Raw genomic sequence first — 12688 nt, forward strand, 5'->3', positions numbered from 1 at the left:
CAGACGACGACTACGAAAGTCTTTCCCATTTAGTGTGCCTTATGCACCAGACGTTCAGCCAGCATGGGTGTCCAATGATGTGAAAATTGTGAAAATGTGAAATTTCAGAATCGTTCAAAGGACATGCTGTCCTTCTGATATTGTAAATGACTGAAAAAATTTATTATAAACCAATTACCCATCATAAATCATTAGAGAGAATTCATCTCATCTCCCCTAACAGGTTTTTATTAGTCTTTTGTGAGCTCACCTTCGAACGGTGCTCTTCTGCAGCTTTCAGCCTTATTCTAAAGCTCTCCTCCAGTCTCTCCAGTTCTCCCACATGACTTCTTCTCAACTCATCCCTAGGAAAAAAAGTCTTCAGTGAATTCACCGACCATATAAATCAACAGAAGACATATCATAAATGCATTTATGCAAATTATCAAGCATAAGTATCATTAACAAAATGTCTGGTCTAATTCTGACTCAGGCTGTCATACCTGCCAGGACAGAGTCGTGTAAAACCACTACGACATGATTGATTTGTTTAATATTACCAGTAAGACAGAGGAGAGATAGTAGGCCGTTACGACACAAGGTGTTTTAATGAAACAACTGCACAAGACTTCAAATAATCACGGTGACACATTTACCAGCAAGAATATTTTGATCCAGTTGTTATGGAAACATAATTGTTATTTTTGTTAATTGTCACATGTCTTAAAACATTCATAAAACTATGACTAATGTTGGTCTGCAGCCTCAGGGATGAAGAGAAAATCTTACAAAGGAAATGGAGGATTGGCCGTAAAACATGGTGAACAAAGTCAGACAGAGTAAGACAGAGTAATGAGTATTTCACAACAACTACTAATCCCAGCTGAAGACATAAACTCACCATTCACACTGAACACAGTCAAGCAGGACGGGTAGAAAAACACTTCTGTTCTATTAGCTTTCATATCATGTGTCATATTCTGTTTTTCAGCCCCCAAAAATAAACAGCATGATGCACATAAATAAAATGTTTATTGGTCTTTTTCGGCTTGTTTTCTATAAAGCACCTAAAGGCATGGTGGTGGAAATAAACATGAGATGTAGAAAAAAATGATAATCAATTGTTTTGCGTTCCCCCGAGAAACTTTGTGCTCGCAAAATCTTTGCATTCCCTATCAAACGTTTTGTGTTCTTAGCGAGTGCACGCAAAGTTTCTCGGGGGAACGCAAAACATTTGCATGAGAACGCAAAATCATTGCCAAATAATCTCGTTTTTTTTTTTTCACCTTATGATTATAAGTATAGAAACATACACTGCCATTCAAAAGTTTCAGGTTAGTCAGATATATTAATACTTTTATTTGGCAAGGATGCATTCAATTGACAGAAAAGACTTTTACATTGTTCTTTTACAAAGATTTCCATTTTTAAAAATTCTGTTCTTTTGAGCATTCTATCTAAAATATGAAGCAGGTAAACGGTTTTTAAGATAGATAATAATCATAAATGTTTATTGTGCAGCAAATCATCATATTAAAATGATTTCTGAAGAATCATGTGACTGAAGACTGGAGTAATGATGCTGAAAATTCAGCTTTGATCACAGGAATAAATTACCAAATTGTAATCATATTTCACAATTACTGTTTTTACTGAATTTTTAATCATATAAATGCAGCTTTTGTGAGCAAAAGGCTCCTTTTGATCAAAAACATTAAAAAAAATCATACTCACCCAAAACTTTCAAACAGTAATGTATAAATAAAATATAAGAGGAATAAAATACACTTATATTAAAGATACATTCTCTAAAACAAAGTCTTAATATATTAATTTAAGGACTACATTAACTGTAAATAAGGGAAAAAATAATCATTGAGAACAGGATATTTTGTCATGTACAGACAGCAAGACATGGCCCAAGATGCTTCTCTCTTCCTGTTTATCGTCATTTTTTTAAAGCGTGATTATAGTTTGACTCATCAAACCGTACTTCTGGGCGCCTCTGAAAAGCTCTTCTGCTATTAGCCGAGACAGACAGCGGGGATTTGAGGAACGCTGGTGACTAGACAGACAGACAGCTTGGCACAAACTCCATTTTTACAGCACATTCCTCTGTGGCTCAAACATTCCTCCCACGAGACAGAAACTGCGACTTTATAGACAGACTACTTCCATCCTGGATTGGTGAAGACTGAGACACACACAAAAACAAACACACACAGCTCAGGAGAAACACCAAAGTACTCAAAAACAGACTGACTGAATCAGATCGCCACATACCAGCATTCCTACATTACTAACCTCTCAGTTAAAACGTGCCTTGAATACGACTTTCAGAATATTTTAAACCTTAAATATGAGTATAATGCATGAAAATAACTTTGATTCACCCTAGTATGTGTTAATGGATGTTGCCATAATTCCCCCGAGACCGAGGCGCTCATGAAAAAGATTCCAGGCGTATTCTTTCGTTTTTTTTTCCACCCTAAGAGAGAGGGAATGTTTCATCTCGCGGGTTTACGTGCCGTGAGGCTGTATACTATTAAAGTTAGATAGGTCTGGGACTGACAGACACGCAGCTCTCTGACAGCACTTGTGTGATGCCTCTCCAGAGGGATGGCCTATAATGGGGGATGTCTGCAAGAAGTGGCTCTCAGAAACACAAGTGTTAAATAAGCCCAGTCTGGAATGTCCACACTCCACTGCACTTGTGTAATCAAATCAATGGAAAAATATCGGAGTGGCAGATAGAAAGCAAATGCTCTGAAAATGGAAGAAGTTGGAAGGAGAGAGGAAAAAAACACATGACAAAAAAGTTCTGAGAGAAGATTAGTGTAACTAGGATTTTCAATACAGCTTTGAGGTCACCATTACTAAATGTGTAACCGTTCACAGGCATGAGGGAAAAAAATTAAGCATGTGGCACGTAATGTGACAATTACAATTTTACATTACAAAAACAGGTAAAAGCTTCAGTGTTGTCCTCTTGATAACACATTTTTGCTTTTTTTAGATTATATTTGGTGTTGTTTTATAAACACCATAGTGAATATGATCTGTATGGAGCCACTTAAAGGGACACGGTGAAAGAAAAAAAAATATGAGATGGGAGGCAAAATTATGTCAATGCTTTAGCATTCTCTAACAAAAGTTTTGCGTTCCCCCAGAAACTTTGCGTTCGCTCGCAAAGAACACAAAAGTTTTCCAAGGGAACACAAAGATTCTCAGGGAAACAGAAAACTTCTGTGAGAGAACACAAAAACAATGAAATACATTTTTTTCTCCCATCCCGTTTTTACCACCATCTCTATTTGAAAACATTTAAAGTCCCCCTGTGGTGAAAATCCAGCTTTTAATGTTGTTTATATGTCTATGTGCTGTTTTTATGCTTTAAGACAAACCGTGTTTGAGCACCATTGCTGAGTATTTTCTCCTTAAAGGGCCCGTATTATGGATTTTTTAAAATTACTGTTCATGTAGTGTGTAACATGGCTCTAAGTGAATGAAAACATCCTGCAAAGTTTTAAATCTGAAAATGCACCGTATATTAAGTGATTGTCTTTAAAAAGTAAGAGTCGACTCTGAGTCAATTAAATGAATCGTTTTTTAATGCAGATTGTCTGTCGTTCTCACTAAGTTATTTTGAGGAAATATTTGTTTTACCAATGTTTATGTTATGTACATCAGATCATTGACTCTAGACCTTGGCTAATGTACATTGCATACATGCACTGTTATTGATACAGTTTCCACCTATTCACTGCAAAATATTAGAAAAATAGTAAATAAATTAGTACAAGCAAAATAATCGGTTTGTTGATGGACATGCACTTGTTAATGCTGATGGTGAGGAATTACAGTTGCAAAATCTTATAATGTGCCTCAAACTAAGTAGTGTATCACTGAGAAACGTCCTGCTCGAGTTGTCCTCACGATGGAGGTTCGGGTTAAATAACTAGTTCTTTCTTAGTTATTCCAATGTTTTATCATCGCGTTCGCATTAATATGGTAAAATCGGCATCATTGTTCATTACTGTGTTTAGTTTATAGTGTAGGAAGCCTCAGGACATGCAGAGCTGACGTTGTTATGGCAATGGGCGTTTTTGTTTGACGCGCTGCACACCGTAAACCAATCACAACAGACTGAGCTGTCTGGCCAATCAGAGCAGAGTAGCTCGCGGAAAGGAGGGATTTAGAGGGATTGATTCATTTGATGAGTCGTTTGAGAATCATTGAAAATGTGATGATGTGCAAATGTATATTATGAGGAAATTAAACAGTTTTTTTTACCTTTGATGCACGTAAACATGTTGTAGGAGACTCCACAACAACATTAGGAAACTTTAAAATAGCATAATAGGGGCCCTTTAAAACTGCAGTGAACCAAAGACAGTCTCAAAAACACGGTTTGAAATCGCTGATGTTTTGGTGTCACAAAATGTTATACACAGCTGCTGTGATTAATAGGGACTTCAAAATAACAGCATCCTTGCTAAATAAAACTAATTTCTTTAAAAGTAACTTACTGACCCCAAACTTTTGAACGATAGAGTAAAACGTCGTCTGTTAAATGGCCTAAAAGTGATGGCGTCATCTTCCTGCCTCTCTCACTCTTTGAAGTGTGTTTTGTTGTTGGCAGGGGTTTGGTGATTGTGGTTGTATGACCCTGAGCTGTGTGTGTGGGAGACCAGAAGTGAAGTGTTACTCTCTCTGTCTATAAAAAACATCAACAGTGCCATTGTGATCAATGCGGATGCATGAAACAGGGGTTTGTTCTTATGACTCAGTGCTTATAGAAAGGCTGAAGCAGTAGTTGTTTGGTTGGCGAGAATAGAGAGTTGAGGGACAAAATGTACTCTATAGAGCAGAACAGGGGTCAGAATCTGTTCTGAAAGGCACGAGCGAGGACTATGATAATTGGCAAAGCGTGGTTACAGCAGAACCCTGCTATTGTATGACTGTGAATATGTGTGCGAATACAAGGCACATGCCTTTTAGTGTGCTTCCTCAGCGCTTGTTCCTCTGAACTGAAACAGCACGTACAGTTCAAACACACGGTCAGGACATTCTGTTAACTTATTTGCACTTTAACAAAGTGTTTATTCTTCCTTTCCACAATGCCTTAGAAACAGTGGTGTGTGTGGTGGACGTCTGAAGGAAGGCACAGTTCGCTCTTCTTGTTTTTCTTAATCCACTTTCTTTTGATGTTTACAGGGTTAAAGGCAAATGAAACAACAGTGTGGTTTTTTTTTTGTCATTACCCTCTTCACATTCACACCACTCTTTAGGATTTCTATGAGAAAATTGTCTTGAGGCTGCACTGCCTCTCTATTCCCCGGAAACAAAACACCCCTGCTAAGAATCAAAATCATACCTTAATACAAAAACTACTCAGTTTAACTGGATTCAATGGAAAGGCTATAATGATTGTGCATGTCTACTGTAAGCCTAGACTCACTTTATTATAACTGCTTCCTAGGGCAAGCTGGATTTTCCCCCGAGTGAATCTAAAAGCCAATTCACACTACACCGACAGTCGGCATTTCATCGGGTTTTGTCGGATCAGTAACCCTGACGCAGTTGGTCTTTTTTTCACCATTTGAACAAGTTGAATCGCCATCTTTTGATTGTTGAACACACACACACACACACACACACACACACACACACATATATACATATATATATATATATATATATACACACACATATATACATAGAATGATTCTGCTAAAGTAACACAATACAACAAGAAGATGGCCTCAGCTAACAACATTAATGTCCCCCTGTGGAGAAAATCAAGCTTTTTTAACACTGTTTATGTCTATGTGGTGTTTTTAATAGGCTTTAAGATAAACCATACACAAATTCATAAGTCAACACGATTGCTGAGTTTTTGTTCCTTAAAACTGTGATGCACAATTCAAAATCGCTGGTGTTTCTGACGTCACAAACTATTGGTTACCTTGTAACCAATCAGGTCTACGTGTGATCGTCAACGATTGGATCTCTGAGCTCCTGTGAGTGAGGGGAGGTGGGGCTCATTTGCATATTCACAGAAACACGTATACTAAAAGAAGCAAGGGTGTAGAGTTACATTCAAGTTATTATAATTATTTTGCTACTTTGGCCTGAGTCTGACACCAATGTTCTCAGAGGATGACAGCTTAAGCACTCATTTCCATCTCATTACTCAAACACCTGCGACCTCTGACCCCACCTCAACTGGGGCACAAGTATGAGCCTGCCGAACAAAGCCAATGTCTTAATGGTCAATGACTAGATCAACACATCTTTAGAAAAGCAAGTGTTTGCCCTGGGCTGAAATGAACGGTGTTGAATAGTACTTGACCAAGTGACACACATTTTTAGGAGTCGTCTTTGCTGTAGCATACAAGAAAATCAGGCACGAGTAGATAACTACTAGTAGAACACACTGCATACTGCAACTGAAAACATTCATAAAACATAGTGATGCTTGCTGTGACAGGTTCTAGTTGTTCTCAACAATGACCAATGAGCTGATCAGCCATTTTCTTGCACAAATCTGATCCAAATAATTACCAATGACTTAGCAACCGCACAAAATGCCCTAGCAATGCTATCCACCCAACACCATGATCAGACAAGCCTGGACATCAACATGTGAGAAGTGAGTGGCATGGCAACAAGACCATTAGCCGACGCAACAGCCGAGGTGTAAACAGTTGAGGACGAACATAACACAACACTAAGCAAAATACAGAGAAGACAAGGCTGTGCTGTTGGTTGCTAACATACAGGTAGACCTCAGGGACAGAGGAGTGTATGCAAACAACATCAGACATCCAAACACACAAACAGCTGGGACGTAACAAAAGCCCATTAACAGAGAGGAAAACAGAAACTCAAGACACAGGTGGCCATTGATACAATCAGGCCCTAATAAAGGAGAAGACGGATGTGAATTGTCTTGCAATTACCCTGATGAACAGGTGGGAAAGAACAATAGAAGATCAGATAGAAAAGGAGGAGAAGAGGGGTTTAGGGACCTAAACATCTCTGAGGGGCCATTCACACAGAATGTGTTTTTTGAATTTAAAAACACGAGACGGAATGAGAAAAGTGGAATGGGAAAGATGCATTTTTTAGAAAGTTGAAATACTACGTTTTATAAGTGATAGATTCTATTGACACTGTAAAAAAAGCAGTAGGCTTATTTTCTTTGCAATAAATGTGAATAGTAGTTAGATGCTATTTATACTTATAAAACAGAGGCAGATACTATTTGCACCTCAGTGTTGTTGTACATTAAACAACGAAGTAAATTATTATTTTTATTAAAATTATTAAATGGATGTTGCCTTATTGGGACAATAAAGCCCTCCCTACACATAACCATACACTAACCCTAAACGATAAACACTTTATTATTAAACACACATTGGACACTTCATTTCCATTTTGAGTATTTTCTTTATTTAAAAAAAAAAAGAAATGCCTTTTTGATATGATATGATATGTGATGGGAAAAGGGAGGAGAGCGAGTTCGGCAAAAGGCAGATTCGATCACAGGTTCATTTGCATCAGCCGTGTGCCTAACCCCTACACTATTGCTGATGTTGACAATACAGCATCTTCTGTAATTTCCAGACATCAGTGAGCGGAGTTAGTGTGCCAAAAAGGCAGGCTATTTGCACTTAGTTTAAATAGACACTCTAAACACTTTTAACTTGAGTGCCACAATTTTAGAAAAATGTGTCATGACTCATGAGTGTAGCACTGCAAATGATGTAAGTGCAATAGTGCAAGGCAGGTTTTCCTACAGAATTGGGCTACTTTTAAACTGTTGCCGCAGGATGATTTTCCCCCGACAAGTTAAAAGTTAAAAATATTGCATATATTGTATTTGACTGAAATGCTTGTATTGGAATATTATAATCTATCAATGATAAAACTGAGTGGGCTTTTTTTTTTTTCATTACGCAGACCTGGCAACTCTTGTGCAAGGTCTAAAGATGTGGGTATTTTCCCCCTTCTATTACCTTGGTGTCGTGGTTTAAGAACAATGTGTCATGCGTGAAGATGCGAGATGTGAGCGTAATGGTCAACCATGTCAGTCAAGCACATATTGAAAAAGCAGTGGAAACAATGGAAAATCAGTGCAGTGGAATTGTGTGCATTTTAAAATGCATGATACAGGATGGTATAAAGAGATTATAAAGACATTTTTAAGTTGAACTTTTTTTGATCGAATGACATGTCATGCGCGAGACACAAGCGCAGTGGTCAAATCTGTCAAAACCTAGTAAAACAATGTTCAGCAGCGCAGTGGAATACATAAACGCTCTGGGTTGTTCACACAGACTAGATGGACGCCTGCTAAAGTTAAGATAAGTTCAACTTTTTACCTTGCGTTTTTTCCCGTTTAATTGCCCTGCGTCTCACTTTTTTAATCGAAAAACGCGTTCTGTGTGAACCAGCCCTAATTCTGCTTCACATCATGCATAATAACACCCCTTAATCCTGGTAATATAAATCCAGTAACGCACAGCTTTAGTCGGAGAACAGCTTCTGCATAACAGCTTTTGTTGGTTTGTTTTACAATTGTAAATGAAGACAGATAGAGAGGAAGCAGGTTCGCAAACACTGAGTCATATCCTACAGGTCCCGACGTGTCGACGGTCTATTGAGAGGAGCAGGTGGGATGGAGGGATGAAGCACGCAAAGAGTAAAAAGCTGTACAGCTGTAGTGTGGCGGAACACAAATGTATTTGTGTGTAGCAAGCAACACTTTATTTCTTGTCTCCTGCTGTGGAGTGTGACTGACTAGCGAGTGTGTTTGTCTAACAGACCTCTCCTGCTGTAAAGTGGACTGGGCAACTCTCAGGTCCTTCATCTCGTCCTCCGCCCGTTCTAGTCTCCGGGTTACCTCCTCCTCTTTCTGTTGCCACGCCAACAGCTGCTCCTGCATGGACTCGCATCGTCGTTGACATGACAACCGGCTCTCCTCCTCCTCCCTCAGGTCTCGGGACAGCCTTCGGGGGAAAGCGTGAACACAGTGAAATCACGACACATGCAACCGTTTTCAACCACATCAAAGCCAGATATCTGAACACATAAAATAAATAGCTTTGTTCTGAAACCACGAGTCTTGCACTGCATACTGCCTACATACATCCTACCGTGCTGAAATGACCAGTATATGTTGAGTTTTGGATGCTAGTAAAGTGGTTATTCTAGCAGGCTTCTAAGTTAACTAAGTTACCATGTGCTAATATTCACAGAGCTGGCATTGGTACATGTCGCTATGCAAAAACAATACCTGAGCACAAACAACACTTAGCACACACTAATAATGCGTCAAATAATTAGAATATGGAATTATTTTTATCAATATGTTTTAGTACTCAAAGTAAAGATTTTTTTATGTTTTTGAAAGTCTCTTCTGCTCACAAAGGCTGTATTTATTTAGTCAAAAATACAGTAAACACTGTAATATTGTGAAATGTTTTTTTCAATTTAGAATAACTTATTATTTATAAATACATTTATTTCTGTCATGCAAAGCTGAATTTTCAGCATCATTACTCCAGTCTTGTTTGAATTAATCGGGTTAACTGAATGATTTAATGTCTGGTTCATTACAACAGTCACTTGTTTGGGTTGTGAATGAATCAGTGTTTGAATGTATTGGTTGAAAATATTATTCAATGATTAACTCAAAGACAAGTCACAGCCACCTACTGGTGAAACCATGTAATTGCAGAGAAAGTCACTTGGTTAATACCTACCTCTGACCAGAGAGCAAACCTATGATGTGTATAAATGCTATCTAGGTAGACATTTAACCATAGGTTTTGTGTTCATCCACAAACAAACTCACAATCCTTAGGGTCTGTCTGCAGTACCAGAGGCTGCAGTTTCAGGACATTTAATACAAGATGGATAACAATCACAGTGTGAGTACAGAATGTGACCCTAGCTATGGTCATATTAGCAAAATTATGTGGGCACAAAAGGTCTATTGTTTATTGTGTAGCGATGTATGAAGCACAGTTCCTACATAAGTCATTTTCAAACCAAGCAGGTTTCTGTTGGTAAACGCAGCAAATATGTGTGAACAACCGTTGCAAAATCTGTGTGGGGAATCTTTTCGACACAAATTCCAGATTGCGTGGATTCCTTTTGATATTACTGGACATTAAAAACAAAGATTTGCAGAACAACAGGAAACGAAGTCAGTTTCAGATGTCATACCCACGGACCATTGGCTGAACGTCTGATGCATAACGCACACAAAATTGGAAACACTTCATGAGTTTTGAAGTTGTCATCTGATTAGTTGAATTATACAAGATTTCCAAGAAACTGTGTGTGTGTTTGTGTGTTGACTTCTTTAACAGTCCGCCTAGAAACAAGCACCCGTGATGCCAAACCCCCTCATGGAAGAAGAAAACTGTTGTGTTTACAAAATCGACGTTACTTTATCACAAACCCAAAACATGATGCTGAACAAAACAAACTGTGATTAGTTGCTTTACATGTCCTCAGACGTCATTAGTCAAGAAAGCTGCGATGGAGTACAGACCTGCCGTCAGTCTGAATATCTGGATACGTGAGTCTACAGCAAATGTGAAGTTGAATATATATGGACCGGATATAGCCCATATTTGCACCATATTTGTTAAAAAGCTATTGTCAGGATTTACTAAAGACATACACTGAACCAGTACATTCACCAGTATGAACCAGTGAACATGAACCAGTACACACTTGTCAAAGTGTTGACAAGGTTATTTTTGCATATGCATCGTAGGAGTTTCCCTTTCAGACGCAAATTTTATAGGAGGAAAGTATTTAAATGAATCTGGCAAGGTGATTTACTAAGGTTTGCGCCAATCAATGTACTGGTATTTGCACCATCATTTAATGCCCAATAAAAGCATGTCTTAAACCAGACGCTAATTTGCGCTGCTCTTATAGATTGTGTTGGTCATTATGGGAATGATCCGGCTGCGTCAGTGGATCACACGCAGAACTTTCCACTCTGCCCTTTTTCCTTTTTTCCTTCCCTGGAATTGCACTCTCACTCTAATTTGAAATTTTAGTTAATCTGGCCCTATAAGTTGTTAGTATTTGGTAAAAATACTGCTTTGGTTGCACTTTTTTCAGACATCCAATTTGGTAGGTGGCGCTGTCACAAAACAACTAGTGTCCTAGAAATGCGGTCCTAGGACTACGGCGGCCCTGAAACTCCAATTCAATAGTGAATAAGCATATGCACTGTATGATGACATGAAATTGAGGTGGAAGGGTCTCCTTCACAATTATCACACACTGAAAAAAAAAATCCTTTACCTGCCTGAAGGAGGACTTCCTGGAGAAACCGTCACATTTCTATTTCCCTCCCTTTCTCTCTCTTTGTTTATCTTTTCCCTGCAGGACAAAACTAGGAAATTCCCAAACACAGCCGATCTTATCTGTTGGCCTCCAGCCTCCTCTCCCGCTGATTGAAGAAGACACTTTGGGAAAAGGTGTGATAATGACACACTTCCCATGAGCAACAGTTATCACTTAAAGATCATACAGTTTCCTCCATAAGACGGAGATCTCTTCTGGCGCTTCTAAGAGGAACCAGGCAGCCAAAAAAATGGGCTGGGAAGTGGTATGGCCTTTGATCTGAGCTGGTGTCCTTAAAAGATAAGCGCCATCCCACAGGAACGCTCACATCTGTGGATTTTTTGTATGCCAGAATCTCATGGATAAAACATTTTCCCAAAGTACACACTGGCTTCTTTGGAATAACTAAACAATTAAGAAAATGCTGAAGCTTAACATATGTTAACATATGTAAGCAATGTGGGGAGCACATGGCTTTTCTGTGGCCGTTACGGAGTCAAGGAGTCACTCTTCCATACTTTTTGAGTATAGAAGAGTGAGAACTGTGGTTAAAGATGACAGAAGTCGGATTTAAAATAGATTCAGTCTGATATCTGTCATCAGAATAAATCATTAGCGCCTGTAACATATGAGTCTACTTTGCAGATATCGTGGCTCCATTGGGATGGTGAAAATTAAAGAAGCTTTGAAAACCGAGATGTGATGTGTGTGTATGTGTGTATGTGTGTGTGAGGTGCGGGAAACTTTGAAACCCGACGCCCTGTGAGTGGGAAGTGCTTCTATCTTCCATCACAGAGCTTCACACGCAGCTTAAGCCTGCTGACACATTACAGAATTTAATATCTATATAATATGACTCGGTCTGAAACAGAGCTGTGATACATGGAGAGGAGGAGGAGGAGGGTGTAAGACCTCGAAATACAGATCATCACGCACATATGTGCCGCTTTCTAAGCTCAAAGGCATCAGGCCCTCTTTCATCAGGTCCGCTTTCTCTCATCTTCTGTCCTTTATCCTCCTTTTGGAGTATTAGGCACAAAAAAATGTATCAAATGAGATTTAAATTGTCTTCTATCCATGCTGTAGAAACAGTCCAAATGATGACGTGTTGTATTACGATAAATGCCTGTAATGGGTTTTGTGGTATTTGCCAGTGTGTCTTTATGTCAAAGGTCTCTCTGTGATAAGCTTTCAGGTCTTTTCAGCTTTTCTTTATCTGCGTGTCATCCTCTCTCCATCACAGACTGGTGAGCAATCGTGACAAACAGCACACAGCACTTCAAACCACAGGCAGGAATGTGCATCAATCCACCGAGACGCTCGC

At 38.9% G+C, this 12688-nt stretch overlaps 1 protein-coding gene across 1 annotated transcript in view; it reads right to left on the reverse strand.

Moving 5' to 3' along the window:
* Positions 1-12688, reverse strand: part of lekr1 (Leucine-, glutamate- and lysine-rich protein 1) — a 112398-nt gene that overhangs the window by 20330 nt on the left and 79380 nt on the right. Inside the window, exons 9-10 of the mRNA XM_077194607.1 lie at positions 8817-8999; positions 251-344 (exon numbers count right to left, since the gene is read on the reverse strand). Of these exons, the coding sequence (XP_077050722.1) occupies positions 251-344; positions 8817-8999 (277 nt within the window). The remainder of the gene's footprint in view (positions 1-250; positions 345-8816; positions 9000-12688) is intronic.

Source organism: Siphateles boraxobius, unplaced genomic scaffold, assembly GCF_051911475.1.
Source record: "Siphateles boraxobius isolate OS27281-9 unplaced genomic scaffold, OSU_SipBor_1 32, whole genome shotgun sequence".
NCBI lineage: Eukaryota > Metazoa > Chordata > Actinopteri > Cypriniformes > Leuciscidae > Siphateles > Siphateles boraxobius.